Source organism: Tursiops truncatus, chromosome 18 (assembly GCF_011762595.2).
Source record: "Tursiops truncatus isolate mTurTru1 chromosome 18, mTurTru1.mat.Y, whole genome shotgun sequence".
Taxonomy (NCBI): Eukaryota; Metazoa; Chordata; class Mammalia; order Artiodactyla; family Delphinidae; genus Tursiops; species Tursiops truncatus.
The window spans coordinates 24,870,665-24,888,322 of record NC_047051.1 but is presented as its reverse complement, the minus strand read 5'-3'; the positions used below and the strand labels follow the sequence as shown (position 1 = coordinate 24,888,322).

The window sequence follows — 17,658 nt, the reverse complement described above, 5'->3', positions numbered from 1 at the left end:
GGCGCGTTGTCAGGGCGCGCGGGGAAGGCGGCGGGTAAATATTTGGGGCTGTAACCTGGGCTCCGGCGACTCCGCGTCACTGCGGTTCCCCAGCGGGCGCGTGGCGAGGGCGGTGCCTGGGGGACAGGGGCGTCTCTGGCGCAGCGACAGGGACAGACCCGGCGGCCAGGCTCCCGTGGCCCCGCCCCGGCCCGCCCCCGCCCGCGGCTATAAGACCTTGGGACTGCTGGTGGCTGCGGCCCGGGAAAGATCTGGCGGGCGGACGGCGCAGGCAGCTGCGCGGCGGGAGCGCAGCCGGACTAGGGGACGGGCAGAGCGGGACGAGGAGAGGGGACGGACGGCCTCAGCGGGAGCGCCTGCACGATCCCGCGCCCAGACCTCGCAGGACCCCCCGACGCGCGCCGGGCCTAGCCCGCCCATGAAGCCGCCAGCCGTGCAGGGCAGCCCGGCGGCCGCCGCGGCCGCAAGTGAGTGGGGGTCTCCTTAAAGCCGGGGCCTTGCGCGAAAGAAGCGGAATCCCGCGTCGTCTCGTTTCATCCCTCCCCCAGCCTCACCGTCGGGACTCTGCCCCGGGGCGGGTTCAGCCTCCTCCCCACGCGGGGCTGGGGGTCCGAGCCCGACACGTCACGGGCGCATCCTGACTCAGTCCTCCCACCGCTACCCGGTTCACACGCGCCCCCGGGGAGCGAACGCGGGGAAGAGTCCCCGACAGCGCGTGGGAAAGAGTTCGGCTGTGTCACTAAGATGCGTGACCTTTGGCCTGCAACTTCCCCGGGTCGAGGCTCACTTTCTTTATCTCGAAAACGGGCGCGACACCAAGGCGCACTTCAGGGGGTGGTGGTGAGTATTAAAAGATAACAGCGAGCAACGGGCAGCGACAGCCGGGCTGTCCCCGGGCCAGCGCGCGGTCAGCGTTAGTTAGCGATCCTTGGGAACCGTGCGGCCCCTGCCGGGCCCGGGGTGGGACGGCCGCCCCACCCCACCCTCACCTGAGCCCGCCGTCCCTCCCCAGCCCCGGCCTTGGACTCGGCCGACGCGGGGGACCTGAGCGACGCGCTGTGCGAGTTTGATGCGGTGCTGGCCGACTTCGCGTCGCCCTTCCACGAGCGCCACTTCCACTACGAAGAGCACCTGGAGCGCATGAAGCGGCGGAGCAGCGCCAGCGTCAGCGACAGCAGCGGCTTCAGCGACTCGGAGAGTAAGTGTGGCCCCGCCGGGGAAGGTGCCGGAGCCCTGGGGACTCCCCGTACCCGGCCCGCGGAGGAGCGCTCTGGGCTCGGGGCTCAGTTTGCTTATCGGGGCCGGGCGGGGTTATAGCCCCAAAGCTCAGCGCGGTCTCTAAGACTCTAGGCGTCTCCGGGGCTGCAGGCCCGGCGGGGGCAAGACCTCTGAGGATGGTCTCGGGAAGGCTCTTGGAGGGCAGGCTGGTCTACCTGCCTCCGGCAGGTGTCAGGACGCGGGAGGGTCGAAGCGGTAGGACTCCTGGGACCCCAGCCAGGCCTTCCCGCGGCTCCCCGACCTCCTCTCCTTTCCCCTTCTTTCCCCTCTCAGCAGTATCTTCAGAGGCTGTGGAGCAAGTGCTACAGGCATGGGGTCGGGGCGCATGGGAGGGCACAATATGGACATATTTGTGAAACCAGGAAAGATTTCATAAGCTCCCGTTCTTAGATTTTTGAAACACTTCTTGCACTTTCTTCTGGCCCTGAGCTCCCAGACTTGTTGCTACACTGCCCGAAGTTTTGAAAGAATCCCTGGCACTGCTGAGTTCAAGTATTAAAAAGTGTCCCTCATCCTTCAAGCAGGTCCATCACGTGGACGGCTGTCTCTGACTCCCCACCCAGTTGGGGGTGGGCAGAGAGCAGATGGGCCCAGAGCTGCTTTCTGGTGACTTTGCTCATAGTGAAGACTACCCCCCGCGTCTCTCTGTCCTAAACAACCTTGTTACAAAGAGAGACCATTTTTTTCCAGGAACTCGAATGTCCCGATAGGATTTTGGATACCTTTTCAGGCGTCAAATGGTAAATCGGGTGACTTTTCAGTATTATGTGACTGGTGTTTTATCCAACCTGGATTACTTCCTATTTTTCAAAGTGAATTTTAAACATTTCTGGGTAATTCTTAAGGCTTCATTCCCTAGATGGGATACAAGCGTGAATGTCACTCCCTTTGTTGTCCTTGACTCTGGAAATAAAAACAATGACCTTTCCTTGTGATTCCCTTCTTTTGAAATCCGAAGCTCCCCCTTGTTACAGGGCAAAGATACAGTCCTAGGCTTACACATGAGCTGTCCTTCTGAAAAGGAATAAAGGACACTCGCCACCCAGTTCAGGCTTTGAGTCAGAAACTTGAGTTCCAGCTTGACTTTTCTTGGCAGCCCTGCCCAAGCGTTAGAAATAATTGCAGCTTTTGAGGTGAAAGGGAATGGAATCGTATGCTGTTAATTTTCCGTTCAGTATGTTTGGACTTTGTTGCTAATGACCAGACGGCTTATTTTCAATTTCAAAGAGAAGTCTAAAAAATTTTGAAATTTGTCTCCATGTCTGTAGCCAAACTTAAATATGTCTCCTTCTACTGGGGCATGGAGCAAGTTATTCATCAAGTACAAATTCTCTCCCCCGTGGGAAAGAAAGCTGGCACAGTCTGTCCGGTGCCGCTGCCTTGCAAAGAACAGCTCCTTTCTAAACCACAGCTGCATTTGGCTAGAATACGGTCTGAGCTCACCCATTCATGGGTGATTGCAACTCCCTCTGGGTAGGGTTTCAGATCTGGGATCTGTTTTCAGAGGCCTCAAAGAAAAGGCACTCGAAACACATTCTTAACAGTTTGGGGGGAGATATTTGGAATAGTCTGTAGTTTTTCTTAGGGTATGTGTGTGTACTTTGTTTTCTGCTTTTGTTGTTAACTGTTAAACTAACCCTTAGTTTGGTGGTTAGAGAGGTAAATGGGAGGGTGTAAAGAAGGCTCAGATGACGTTTGGCCTCCACGAGGCAGGTTAGAAATAGTCCTGGCAGAAGCAGTGTGTATCTAGATAGTGATTTCTTAAGGACGCATAAGATGTGTCTTAATTGCCGCTAAGAATGGATCACAGACATTTGTTGTACTCATTTGTCTGTTTAATGCTTTTCTGTGGAAGAGAATATTTGAGAGACGTGGATCCTACTGAAATTTAGCCCACCAAAGGGGAGACACACCAGGATGATCATAATAAGAGCAGCTCTCTCTCTCTTTTTTTTTAATTTATTTTTTGGCTGCATTGGGTCTTCGTCGCTGCACGCAGGCTTTCTCTAGTTGCGGCGAGCAGGGTCTGCTCTTCCTTGCGGTGCGTGGGCTTCTCATTGCGGTGGCTTCTCTTATTGCATAGCGCGAGCTCTAGGTGCACAGGCTTAGTAGTTGCGGCACGCGGGCCCTACAGCGCGTGGGTTTCAGTAGTTGTGGTGCGTGGAAGAGCAGCTCTCTTTTGCCAGGCTCTTTCTATCATTACTATTATTGTTTATTACCTCTAACCATTAATGGTCTCTTTGCTTTGCTTTAAATGTGTTATCTCATATGATCTCTGCTACAGTCCTGGAACGTAGGCACTGTTGTCTCCTTTTTTCTGATAAAATAGTGGAACCAGTTGGGCTGTCTCTCTCTCTAAGGCCTTGCTCTGTCACCATGGATGGTTGGCTGGTATGTGAACCAGGTCCTCCGGGATAGACTTGATGTCTCACTGGACAGGGATCATGTGCCTGCTTATCAATGGTGGTTGTGTTTGAAGGTGTCTCTTCAAGGCAGTGGTCACCTGGCCGGGTCTGTGGAGCCCAGGCTGAGCTCTGTTAGGGCCCTGCATGAGGAGTGGGCCTCATTTTCTCTAGCTGTGAAATGGAAAGAATGCTATTTAATGATGATGTTAGAAACATCCATAAGCTCATGATGAGGAAGAAAATATTTGTTCTGTTTGATGCTTTTAAGAAAATAATAAAATGCACATGTCACGCTATGTCACATAGGTCAGAGACATTTGAGCCAGCGTCTTGTGTGAAAATGTTATGTATGAAGCTCTAAACCCTTGGGACCTTGGTTTTCACTCTACCTTTTACAGCTCCATCACTCTGAAGATGTACCTACTGCATTCCTGGTTTTTGAAGAACCCTTCCTTTTCTCTCAAAACAAACAAAAAAAAAGATGAGAAAGACAAATATTATATGATATCACTTATATGTGGAATCTAAAAAGTAGTACAAACGAACTTATTTACAAAACAGAAACAGACTCACAGACATAGAAAACAAACTTATGCTTACCAAAGGGGAAGTGGGGAGAGGGATAAATTAGGAGTATGGGATTAACAGATACATACTACTATATATAAAATAGATAAACAACAAGGATTTATTATATAACACAGGGAGCTATATTCAGTATCTTGTAATAATCTATAATGGAAAAGAATAAAAAAAGAATATATGTATGTATGTGTATATATATATATATATGAATCACTTTGCTGTATACCTGAAACTAATACAATATTGTAAATCAACTGCACTTCAATTAAAAAATATTTCGCTTGCTTGCATCCAAAGGAGAAAAAGTAGACATTCCTTCTTTCACCCAGAGAAGCAAGTTACTTAGATAGGAGAGAAGAACGGATATTTAATAAGGAAATACTCTTTCCTGTTTCCACGTACTGGGAATCCTTCTAAGACGTGAAGAGGACCAAAATAACAGTGGCAAGACAACTTCACATTAGGGGTGGCATTCAAATGGGGGTTGATGAAAATAGTTCCTTTTGTTTCTTTCTTCTAGATCTCGGTTCCAACAGGTAACACCAGGCACTTTCATGAGAGCAGTTTCAACTTTGGCGTAAAAGGGCTGCACAGTTAGGACGGCAGCGAGGTTCAAACGCGATACTCAGACGTGCTTCAGGCATTGTGCACATCTTTGGTTTGAACGTATTTTGAAAAATCTGTTGTTTTTTCAGTATTTTCAAAACCGTAAGCGCACAGCATGACTTCTGAAATGTGTTTAATGACATTTTAACTCATCAGATACTAAATTTTAACCAATGTGTTAATTTATGATTCCACCGATTGATTTTATAAGAAGTTTCTAATATTAACTGGAACTTTAAAAGGTGATGCAAACTTCTATCTTTGACGGATTGGAGTTTCCTTTTTCCTTTGAGCGGGGAAGTGTTTTGCTACTTAACAGAAAATGTCTGAAGTCTACTCCGTATGCTGGGGCTATTATGATTTTGCAGGGCCATTGTAGGGAATGAGGAACTGGCTTCTTTAGCATGTGCAGGACCTAGAATGTCTGTATTTCTTTGCCTCGACTATTCTAGCTTGGCCCTGGGAGAGGGGACTGTATGGCCCCTGGCGGGGGGCATGCATGACAGGTAGCCTATTGGCTGATCTGGCCTAAGAGCCACTGAGACCAGAACTTGAACTTGTTCAAGGCGGGAGAGACTGAGGAGTTAGGAGCCCTCAGGGTGTCCCCGTGTGTGTTAGGAATTCCAGGCAGGTGACAGGTGTCACTGGCTGACACCTGGAGGGGTATCTAGAGGGACTGAGCAGTCTCAGAAGGGAAGCGGGGGCGATAGTGCTGAAACTGAGAAACGTTTTCTTATTTCATCCCACTTTCAGGGAGGCTGTTGGAATTTAGATTTTTGAGGGGGAGATTCAACCCACCTCCCCCAACACCCGCATACCATTCCCTGTGGCAAAAGGGAAACAGGTCCAAGGCTTTCTTTTTCTCAGTTAATTACTGTGGTTTGCTTGCCTGAAATGTGTGGGATTGTTCTATATTTACAGGAGCTCTGGGCCAGGGTTACTGTCTGTGGTTTCCCTTTCCTCTGGAGTAGCACACGCTGGTGCCAACCCCAAATTACCTTTCTCTCCACCCCCAAACGAAAAAAGCACGTCTACCTTTTAAACAAGCCTCTGTTTTTGTAGCTGAGTTTCCCAAGCTCTGCTGGCGCTCCTGCAGTTAGATGTTTGCATATTTAATATGTTCACATTGCTTTTGATGATGTCTTAGAAAACTTGGTCCCTGAATTCGCGGTTCCTGGCTTCAGCGCACCAACTTGACTGGCCGAGGACATTTCTGATGGGGCTTTAGAGCTGATAGCAGTAGATGTTGTAAGGCCCTAAAATATCTGGTCTTGCCACCTGCCGCGGTTCCCCAAATCATCAGTGTTATGTGTCCCTTGAACCCCTGTTAATGGCAGCATCTAATATTGGGTGGGGCAGCAATACATTAGTATGCTATCAGCCTGTGACACATTCCTGTCCTTTATCAGACTAATGAGCTGTTATTTCTAGAACTCAAGAAATAGAGTTCTAGGGGAATGAAAAGAACAGGAAGTCAGGCTTTGCTTCCCTTTTAATATACACCTAGCATGAAATCTTGTTCACTGTAAGTCCGTGGACTGAAATTTTATTGGATAAAGGGTAAAGAGAAATCTAGAGCTTGGGGTACTTCCGTGTCTGTGGGTTTGTTCTTGGAAGGTTTGTTCTAGGACACCTCTGAAGATAAATTTTCTCTTAGGAATTTATCGGAAGAAGTGGAAGAAGCCTGGCCCCAGAATCTTGAGTCTTCTTACTCTCTGTGGTGACCTTTCTTCTCCTGAGTGTGTCCTCCTCCATTTTGTTGGGAAAACAGAATAAAAGCAATGAAAACCATAGGTATCACATGGAGCGCCTGGCTTACTGATTCCCCTTTCGCAAGAGAAGAAACTAAGGCTCAGAGATGAAGTGACTTGCACAGGGTCACACAGCTTTCACACGGCCTCGGTGCCACCCATCTCCAGGGTGGCAGCTTCTGGAGCTCCTGTGGTTGTCCTGGTCGTTGTTTTTGGGAATGACGTGTAGAGCAGTTATGAACACAGGGTGGAACTCAACTGTGGGGAAGTTTGGCTCAGGGGTGCTGGGGTTCATTTCCTTTTGATGGTTGAACACTCTGGAGCCTGGAGTCAGGTTGGGCCCAGACTGTGCACTGGAACTCATGGGAATAGAGAGACGTCAAAGTGTAGCAGTGAACTGGTGCTGAGATTGTGTGTGTGTGTGGGTGTGTGGGTGTGTGTGTTTGCCCCCTCCCAAGGGATGAGTGTACATGGACGTAAAATTGATGGAGAGTCGGGGCAGAACAGAGGTGAAGTCCCAAGTCAGGAGAAGGGCCTGCGGTGCAGGGTGTGGTGGTGAGACTGAGACCAGGGGTGCTGCCAGCGAGTCCTGGGTTCAGCACTCTGGGCCAGGGTTGGGGGTGATGCTCTCAGGTGTCCTTTGGAGCCAAGGATGACGTTCCAGAGGCCTCATACTCCTTTCTCCTGGCTCACGAGTCTGGGCACGAGGCCTGCTTCCCCAGGGCCCTCTGTGGTTTTCCTGCCCCCTCAGTCTTACCTCATCTTTTCCCCGCAAGTCTCTCGGGTTCTATTTGGGGGCGATTCTCCTGACTCTGACGTGGCGAGAAGCAGTAACGAGACGCGGTAGGTCTGCGTTGGGCGTGACCACTTTCCTGTGCGTAGGGAAAAGGCCTCCCCTTGAGAAAATCCAGACTGCTGCAGAGGGCGGCCCAGCTGACAAGCGAGCAGAAGGGCTTCCCACGTTCAGTTCCACTGAGTACAAGCGTCTTGAGAAATATCAATAGAGGTGCCACCGAAAAAGTGTCCCAAGGGCAAGTAAACCAGGGGAAATAGGGCTGAGCTGGTTTCTTTTCTTTCTTTTTTTTTTTTTTTAATATTTATTTATTCATTTGTTTGGCTGAGTTGGGTCTTAGTTGCGGCATGCTGGATCTTTTGTTGCGGCGCCTGGTCTCTTCGTTGTGGCTCGCGGGCTCTAGAGCGCACAGGTTTAGTTGTCCCATATCATGTGGGATCTTAGTTCCCCGACCAGGGATCGAACCTGCGTCCCCTGCATTGGAAGGCGGATTCTTAACCACTGGACCGCCAGGGAAGTCCCTGAGTCTGTTTCTTTATCACAAGATGCCTCTGGCACATTAAAGTGGGGTTACATCAGAGGACTCTCCAGGGGTGCTTGGTGTTTCTTAGAGTTCGTTGATCACAAAGTTCTTCTCAAAGGACCACTATTCTGGGAAGTAATTTCTGGGGAAATGTAAGGGTAAGGTTTGGTGTTTCAGATCTCAGTAGGTGTTCATCATCAAAGCCTTGAAAAAGGGTTGTTGTCCTTTTAGGTGACTCGGGCTGGACCTAAGAAGGAAGAATCGACTGTGAGGGCTGGGCATGTTTGGAAAACTGAATGCGATGGGTGTGTCGGCCAGGAAGACAAGATGGCCCTGGGGCCACCTGGTCAGGGGAGGGTGGGAGGACCAGGAAGGAGGCCTCAGGAACTGCTCCAGGAACTTGGAGCAGTCTTTAGGGATGAAGAGGAATTCTCCTAGGACCAGAAACCTCTGCTTCTGAAAACCCTTTTTTATTCTGGGCATGTCTTTTTTTTTTTTTTTTTTTTGCGGTATGCGGGCCTCTCACTGTTGCGGCCTCTCGCGTTGCGGAGCACAGGCTCCGGACGCGCAGGCTCAGCGGCCATGGCTCACGGGCCCAGCCGCTCCGTGGCATGTGGGATCCTCCCGGACCGGGGCACGAACCCGTGTCCCCTGCATTGGCAGGCGGACTCTCAACCACTGCGCCACCAGGGAAGCCCTGGGCATGTCTTTTGTAACTTAGTCCTGTTCATTTTGAGTTAAGGGGACCAAAGAAAGGTGGTTTTGCATCTTCCTGAGCTGGAGGTGATTGGATGAAACTGAGCGAATCCCAAGGAGGACAGGGAGCCTGACCAGGTCCTCATGGTTCAGCCACCCTCTCTCACCCGAACAGCCTTCCCAGAACTCATCTCTGCTACAGCCGTGCCTAGCTTTGTGTTTTGTTTTAACTGGGAAGGCTGTTCCTTTGTGACCTCAGAGGCCACATCCTGCTTCCGCCGCTGGGTCTTCCTTTGAGCCTTTGAGTTAGTGCAGCTCAGCCAGCAGTTCCTTTCTCTGTCACAGCCACACAGCTGGCTGGCCGTGGGTTGGTTTCCTCCCCCTTGGCAGAACTTAGAGAAATAGAATCTCAGAGCTTCAGAGCTGGAAGGGACTTTAAGGATTATTTAGTCCAGCTTCCCATTTTATGGATGGGTAAACTGAGGCCCAGAGACATTATCTTCTCAAGGGCATCTGAATACTTAGTAGCTGGGCTGGTTTCCTTAACTCAGCTCAGCCCTGCTTCTGGGACCTTGCCTTGCTCTTGCTCTGGTCTTTGAGGGTATGACAATGTAGGCAGCAAATCACCCAAACTGTAATAGACAACCTGTGGGAGAAGAAATCTTTATCTTTGACCCTCTAGCTTATCCCCAGAATGTAGGAGCTCAGGAAAACCATGACAAAGACTCTCTCATGAGCAGGCAGGGAGGATTATCAAGTCATGGGATCCAACCTTGTCTTTGTATTTTAGGGGGTTCAGAGGGCAGAAGGGACATTTTTCAAGAAAGATGGTTCCTTATGTCTCAAATCCCAAGGGAAGCCCCTCGCCCTCATTGGCCAAGCATTGGCTTAGCTGTCAGTTAGACACCCACTGGGCAGTGGGCTCCGGTTTGTCACAAAGGAGGCTGGTTTGGTCATGATGATCCTGTCACCCGCTTCTTTTTTTTAGGGAAGCAAGGGCCTTTGGTGTGCCTGATTGAAGACACATACACACATATACAGGCACACTCTCCTGCCTCAACTCATTTGGGGGCATAAATATAAAATCTGGAAACCAGCCTATTTTCTTTATAACTTTGCTCCTTTGGGAGATAAACTGTTGGTTGGCAATAGACCATAAGACTGAAAATCGTTTCTAATGAGTTACGTTCTCTTTCCTGAAAGGTGCAGATTCACTTTATAGGAACAGCTTCAGCTTCAGTGATGAAAAACTGAATTCTCCAACAGACAGCACTCCAGCTCTGCTCTCTCCCGCTGTCCCTCCTCGGAAAGGTAAGTTCATTAGTTGGATTGTGAGTGTTTTTGCTTCCTTCCTCCCTCCTCCTGCTTCTCAGCCTCTTCTTTCTTCCCCCTTCCCCCTAACCGATCTTTCCCAAATGTGCAAAACAAATAGAGAAGACCAGTATCTTAGTATAGTACAGCATGGAATGGACTTTGTTATTTCTCAGGATTTTGATCAGCGTGAAAGTGAAATCAGATAACTGGGGGGCAGGAAACCAAAGTCACAGGGAGAAAAGACGTTTAGACTCTGGACTTTGCTTTCTGTCTTGTGGTGTCATCAAGACAGTGTCAAATGACAGTGCCTGGTTCTAGAATGTGAAACTCAGCAGTTAGGCTTTGCAGAAAGTTGGGTTCTTTTTCTTGCATTAACTCTTTAACTAATGCTTTCAGATGACCAATTTAGCAATTAAATGGGGTCATCATTAAGAAACAAGTAATGATCTAACATAATTCAGAATGGCAGCTCCATCCTGCCTCTACTGTGATATTAATAGGCCGAGAAGGTTTTTAAAGACGCATGAGCAGTTTCTTATATTTTGGAACTAGTAAAGTGTCTCCAGCCAGAGAGCTGAATGTTCTTTTATATTGGGCAACTGCCCTTTTGAAAACAAAAGCAGTTTTTTTCCCTTAAGAAACATTATACTTGCTGAAAATAGTTGCAGAATGCAATAAAAGTGGAACATAGTTAAAAAGAAATATGAAGATTCCATCATTTTCTCCCTCTGGCATGAAGACAGAATTTCCCCCTTTTTCAAAAGGACATTTTAAAATTCTCTTCTCAACATAACAATGTTAGCAGCCACAGGGGACTCTGCCGTTGTCCAGCCCTTCATCTGTAATGGATCTATTGAATTGAGAGAGACAGAACAGTCTAGAAAGTGGCTTAAAATGTGCCCTGATTTGTTACCTGATCCTCAAGAGGTAGAAATTAAAGAGGAGAAGAAAGCCCTAGTGGCAAATTGACTTTAAGAGCTAAGAACAATGAGCTATTTGTGGCCAGCGGGGGCTAATTAATAAAAATATCCAGTAGTGCATTCAGAGAGGGCATGAATGATGAACTCTAGAGAAAAAAGTAAGATACACAGAAAGAAGTACATGTCTCAGGATATAGAGGGAACAAAATCATAATGAGGACTTGTTACTCTGTGCTGGCACCTGGATGGGATGAGGCTGTCTAGACCCAGGAGCTTCCTGTCGCCTTCTCTGTACCATTTTGACACGGAACTGTAGTGCTTAGTTCATTCCATCCTGGAGGTACCATGAGGGCTGAAGCATTGCCCTGGAGTGATAGCATGAACAAAATTGCGTCAGGGGAGAAGTTTAGCAGGAATTAGGAAATCTGGGTGTCCATTCCGCACAGTGCCGTGCTCCCCGAATATTTTGACTAACTCAAATCCTACACAATCAAAAAGTTCAAACTTTTAATCTTCCTTCCCTGTCCCTGTCTCCCCGCATCTCCCAACTTTTAAGGTAGCGAAGGGAGATACTTCTTCCAGGTTGCTGGGATAGGGGTGGGGTATGGGGGTGGGTGATGAACTACAAAAACCAGAAAGAAACATTTAGGCTAATCTTCAGAATAAGTTTCCGAGTTGACTATAAGTAAACCCTGGAGCAGCCACTTAGGGTTGGTACAGGACACTCTTTAATAAAGTCTCTGAAGACAAAGAGATGGGGTCGCATAATTCTGGAAAAGTTGGAGTCATCAGCTGTCTTGGATATGGAAACTGAGCCCCAACTCTTGTTTTTCAGCCAAACTAGGAGACACGAAAGAGCTAGAAGACTTTATTGCTGATCTCGACAGAACCTTAGCAAGTGAGTACATGCCTGGTAGTAAAAAAAAAAAAAAAAAATCAAACAGAAAACCCAACCAGCACCTCTGATAAAGTGCTGTAATGTTTACCAGCTTGCCTGGGGCAGGAAGTTACATCATAAGGCTTCGTTAGGCTCAGAAACAGGACCCTAGTGGCTCAGAAAGAAATTCTGAGGGTAAGCTTACATTGAAGTAGACCGTGTGCCTTTCCAAACAGTGAGAACTGACCACCAGCAAACAATGGCATTTTGTCTGAGAAATGGAGAGTAAACTAGTAGTTAGAGCAAAATCGGAGCCTTACGAGCATGGTGGCCTGCCAGGCTTTTCAGAAAAAAAGAATCAGCCTATTGACCGTCAAGCATTACACTGACAAGCCAGGGGGTTCCATCTCAGGGGCCAGAGAAACTTTCACAAGTTAGGTCAGGGGTCTGGTGAGGTCTGACTTCTAGAGGGTTGGGTCCCCAAAGAGAGAATTGGCTTGGGGCGATCCTGAAACCAAAGACCCACGCCAGTTACTAAAAGACCTGGATTAAGTACGCAGTACCTTGTTTCCCACTGGCAGTTACACTAACGGCACCCCATTTTCCGTGACCAAAAATTTTGAGACCTGAGGATGTTGGATCATCACTGCTACGGGGGCGCCTAGAAGAAGGGACCCTGAGAACCAGTCCACCCAGTCTATTTCCAAAGAACAGGATTGCAAGAGCCGGAAGGATCAGCTAGAGTTTCCCGGATGACAGTTTCAGCAACTCTACCCTTGGGGGGCCTTGTTCGGTCACAGAACAGGCCTGGAGAATTGCATCCTAGCCCCTTTCATTTTACAATGAAAGAGTTGATTTTCCTTAAGAAATATTTTACGCTATACTCTGCTAAATAGCTGGGTAGAATCTGAAAAAATAGATCCAAAGCCGGTTATTTAAAAAGAACTCTGTTCTTAAACATGGTTTCAGACAGACCTAAGTATTAGGTGGAAAGTTCTTGTGCCGTTTCTGTTTACTGGAAGATTTTGTTGCCCGTTTTCTTATGTGCGGTACCATCCCCCATCAGAAGACTGTTTTGACAGAGATGATTGTAATTGCAGCACAGTTTATATTAGACCCACGTGACCTGCCTGTGGACTTCATGGAAATTGCAGCAGGCTACCAGTCATACCAGTTAATCAGACATATACTACGTGGGAAGCCTGCCGTTAAGTTTGGCGCTTTGATGCCTGTCTGAGAGGTGTGCTCTGGCTAAGCATAGGAATTGTTGGCTTTTGTGAGTGGATCACCTTCTCTGTCTCCTGTTGACAGGTATGTGAAGCGAGAAGCTCTGGGGCCTTTCATCGTAAGGGAGAAGCTTCAGAGAGCTCTGAGGACCTGATAAAATCAGCCACAGAATTTGCTGCTGGAGGGGCCAGAGATGCTGCTCATCTACCACCAGGCCATTCTCATTCTTGTCCTAAAAATGCCTTTGGGCTCATCTCTGGGCAAGTTAGAAATTGACTTTGTTTACCTGCTTGCAGCGTATTAGAACAGATGACTCATGCTAATGTTGTATTTCCTCTTAAAACATAGCTTTTCTGTAATTTAAAGTGCTTTTATGAAAATATTTGTAATTAATTATATATAGTTGGAGACAGTACTATGCTTTTCCCATTATAATATATTTTTGTACGCAAATAAAGTTTGAACTGGAAGTCTGTCTTTTGTAAGCTTTCCTTTTTTTTTTCCTCTTGATTTCTTTCAATATATGTCCATCCAGCTAGTATTCAAGTGGAAATAACACGCCGCTTGACTTCTAACATGGACCCTGGGCGCTGCCGCATTGCACTAGGCACTAGGATGGTAAACGAGAGGAAGTGTTACTTTGCAGTTCATTCGGGGCTCTAAAGGGAAACACTGGCATACGATTGGTGGGAAATTTTAATTTGAGGGTTGCAGTTTTAATGAAAGTTGGGTTTCTCTTCTATCTCCATTCTCCTCCTTTCTTAGGTGCCACGGGTTCTTTCCTTCAATTAGGGGAAATACCAGGTGTACTCAAAATCCAGGGCAAGTTGGGGCAGCTGGAGGACTTATAAATGATGGTGCTCTCATAAAATCCGTGTGCTGAGGAAGATTTGATGTGCTGGCCTCTATGCTAACGTCCAGGTGGCTTCAGTGGAGCCGGAGGGTCCAGATGCAAGGTCTCCCATAAAGTGGGCTTCGCCTGTAGAGGCCAGTGACCACCCCCCCAACCCTGCACCTGCCTTCTGTGGAGGACGGGGAGAGGCATAAAAAACAGGAGAGTCCATACTTTTCTTAGCTATGCTTTTCTATCCTTAAAACATCTAAAATAACCAGGCATTACTTTGATAATCAGAATCAAGTTATTAAAAAACTCCAATCCTTATGTTCCTGTAGAACACAAATCCAAAGCATAAGTACTTATAATTTTATTTATATTTTCGAAAGCTAACTACTAATTTGATCTGTTTTTCAGGGCATTGTGCAACTATTCAATAAAGTACCTTTTCTTTAGCCTTTTTCTTTTCCCCAAATTTCTGGGAAAGCTTTTGGGTTGAACCCAAATATTTTCTTTATTGAGATGTAATTCACATACCCAAACGTTCATCATTTTGAAGTGTACATTTCAGCAGTTTTAATTAAAAAAATTTAAAAAATTTTTTTGGCCACGCCACGTGGCTTACAGGATCTTGGTTCCCTGAACCAGGGATTGAACCCGCACCCTTGGCAGTGAAAGTGTGGAGTCCTAACCACTGGACTGCCAGGGAATTCCCCATTCAGTAGTTCTGAGTACCTATATTCACAGAGTTGTGCAACCATCACTATCTAATTCTCTGCCTCTATGGTTTTGTCTATTCTGAGTATTTCTTATAAATGGAATCATACAACATGTGGTCTTTTGTGTCTGGATCCTTCCCCTTTGCATACTGTTTTCAAGGTTCATCCATGTTGTATTCATTCCTTTTTACTTCATTCCTTTTTATGACTGAATAACCACTGTATGGCTCTACCATATTCGGTTTATCCTTTCCTTGGTTGAGGGACATTTGGGTTGTTTCTACTTTTTGGCCAGCAAATATTGCTCTTATGAATATTCATGTATACATTTTTGTGTGGATATATGTTTTAATTTCCCTTGGTATATAACTAGGAGTGGAATTTCTAGGCCATACGATAACCCTATGTTTAACTTTTTTGAGGAATTGTCAAACTTTTCCATAGCAGCTGCGCCATTTTACGTTCCCACCAGCAATGTACGAGGGCTCCAATTTCTCCACACCCTTGGTAACACTTGCTGTTGTTCATCTTTTTGAATATAACCATCCTAGTGGGTGTAACGTGGTATCTTATTGCAGTTTTGATTTGCATTTTCCTGATGACTAATGATGTTGAACATCTATTTATGTGTTTACCGGCCATTTGTGTAGCTTCTTTGGAGAAATGTCTATTCGCAGCCTGTGCCCATTTTTAAATAAGTTGTCTTTATTATTGTTGAGTTGCAGGAGTTTTCTATATATTCTGTATACAAGTTCTTTACCAGACATCTGATTTGAAAATTTTTCTTCTATTTTGTCGGTTGTCTTTTCACTTTTTTGTTAGCGTCCTTTGAAGCACTAACTTTTGATGAAGTCCAATTTATCTATTTCTCTTTTGCCACCTGTGCTTTTGGTGTCATATCTAACCATTGCCTAATTAAAGGTCACGAAGAGTTACTTGTATATTTTCTTTTAAGAGTTCTATAAGATTATACAAATCTTACATTTAGGTGTTTCGTCAACTTTGAATGAATTTTTGTGTATGATGTGAAGTAGGGGTCCAACTCCATTCTTTTGCATGTTAATATCCAGTTGTCATATCAGTATTTGTTGAAAAGACTATTTTTTTCCCCATTGAATTGTATTGACACCTTTGTTGAAAATCAGTTGACCCTATGTGTACGGGTTTATTTCTGGACTCTTAATTCTGTTGCAGGGATTTATATGTCTATCCTTATTCCTGTACCACACAGTCTTGATAACTATAGCTTTGCAGTAAGTTTTGAAATCAGAAAGTGTGAGTCTTTCACCTTTGTTTTCTGCACAATTATATTGGCTGTTCTGAATTCCGTACATTTTCAGATAAATTTTAGGATGAGTTTGCCAATTTCTGCAATAAAGGCAGTGGGATTTTCATAGAAATTGTGTCAAATCTGTGTATCAGTTTGGGAAGTATTGCCATCTTAGCAGCATTATGTCTTCTTTCCAATTCATGAACATGAAATGTCCTTCAGTTTATTTATATCTTCTTAATTTCTTTCAACTATGTTTTGTAGTTTTCAGTGTATAAATCTTGCACTTCCTTTGTCAAATTTATTTCTAAGCATTCTTTTTGATACTATTGTAAAAGGAATTGTTTTCTTAATTTTATTTTCAGATTGTTCCTTGCTAGTGTACAGAGAAGTACATTTGATTTTTGTATATTGATTTTGTATCCTGCAACCTTCCTATACTTATTTATTAGTTCTAATAGGGTTTTGTGCGTGTGTGTGTGGTGGGGGCCAATTCTATATACAAAATCATGCCGTTTGCAAATGGAAATAGTTTTACTTCTTCCTTCCCAATCTGAATGCCTTTAAATTCTTTTTGTTGCGTCATTGCCCTGGCTAGAACTTCCAGTACAATACTGAAAAGAAGTGGTGAGAGGGCACATCCTAGTCTTATTTCTGATCTTAGAGGAAAAGCTATCAGTCTTTCACCACTAAGTACGATGTGGGAATATTATCTTTTTTCATCAAATAAGCCCTTGACTTGTTTTCTAAACATAATTTTCCCATTACCTGGAACTGTTTTTTGTTCATGCTTGGGAACATTTATCTGCTTTGGATAAACCTTTTTTTCCACTGGGACACTATACCTTTTTATTAGTAGCCTTTTTAGGATTTGAGGCTCTACCTCATTTGCCAGCTCTTTCTTTATGGTCTCCTGGAACCTGGACTCCCAAAGTTAGATGTGCAGGGTAGGGAGCTTTGTGGTCTGTTGTGAGGAGAAGGTCAATGGTTTGGAGAAAAGAAGTGGATTCCTTTAGAAGAGTGTTGGGAGGAGGGTAGTTTGTGCTCTAACCTCTGTTGGATGAGTAACAGGGGACAAGCAGGCTGTGGGCTGAGTCAGAGCTTGGGGTTCTGGGAATGTTGAAAAGAGTGTTTTCCATGTTTCCCAAGATGCATTTCAAGAGCACATTCCTAAGCTGTTTTGTAGACTAGGTATTAAGGTCATAGGTACTTGAAAAGTGCTGCATATACTTCACTTAGAGATTTATTGTGCACATTAGTACATAAATTACGTAGGGTTCAGTCTAAGGTGATGGATCAGAGAACCCCAAATATAGTGGCTTAAACAAGATGGGAGTTTCTTTTTCACTAACAGCCCAAAGGTGAGCGGTACAAGAATGACTGAGTGACTCTCTGGTGCAAAGTGGCTGCTCCTGCTCCTGTCATCACATTTCATCCCAGCCAACACAAAGGAGAAAAAGCAAGTCAAGCACAGGCTTATTTCTTTCAGCAACATGACTAGAGGGGACACAAATTACTTCTGCTCACATTCCCTTGTCCAGATCTTAGTCAGATGGTCATTCCCAGCTGCAAGAGAGGCTGGGAGAAAAAGTCTCTTGCTGGGCAGATAAGTGCTCAACCAAAATTTGATGGTTCTGGGAACTCCCTGGCAGTCCAATGGTTAGGACTCCATGCTCTCACTGCCAAGGGCCTGGGTTCAATCCCTAGTCAGGGAACTAAGATTCCACAAGCTGCGTGGCACAGCCAAAAAAATAAATAGATAAAAAATAAAGTTTAAAAAATAATAATAAAAATAAAATTTGAGGTTTCTCTTATTAAAGAAAGACAAAGAGAATGGGTATTGGAGGATAACTAGTCAT

General features: G+C 45.9%; 1 protein-coding gene across 2 annotated transcripts; it reads left to right on the top strand.

Annotated features, from left to right (window-relative positions):
- The first annotated feature begins 224 nt into the window (after nucleotides 1-224).
- On the top strand, nucleotides 225-13,450 carry RGCC (regulator of cell cycle). 2 transcript variants are annotated; one of them, XM_019936485.3, is made up of 5 exons: nucleotides 225-467; nucleotides 1,013-1,198; nucleotides 9,841-9,948; nucleotides 11,707-11,769; nucleotides 13,060-13,450. In XM_019936485.3, exons 1-5 carry the CDS (start codon nucleotides 419-421, stop codon nucleotides 13,065-13,067), a joined length of 414 nt encoding a protein of 137 aa, XP_019792044.1. In that variant the 5' UTR covers nucleotides 225-418; the 3' UTR covers nucleotides 13,068-13,450. The 2 variants fall into 2 exon arrangements, with proteins under 2 accessions (XP_019792044.1, XP_019792045.2); XM_019936486.3 differs by lacking the exons at nucleotides 9,841-9,948; nucleotides 11,707-11,769; nucleotides 13,060-13,450 and adding an exon at nucleotides 6,532-9,833 and having other exon boundaries at nucleotides 277-467.
- The last annotated feature ends 4,208 nt before the right edge of the window (nucleotides 13,451-17,658 follow it).

Excerpts from the sequence above, each read along its gene's own strand:
- RGCC (XM_019936485.3), top strand. The coding sequence starts at position 419 with ATGAAGCCGCCAGCCGTGCAGGGCAGCCCGGCGGCCGCCGCGGCCGCA. Across the intron at positions 1,199-9,840 it reads CGGCTTCAGCGACTCGGAGA|GTGCAGATTCACTTTATAGG; the intron begins GTAAGTGTGGCC and ends CTTTCCTGAAAG. Across the intron at positions 9,949-11,706 it reads CGCTGTCCCTCCTCGGAAAG|CCAAACTAGGAGACACGAAA; the intron begins GTAAGTTCATTA and ends CTTGTTTTTCAG.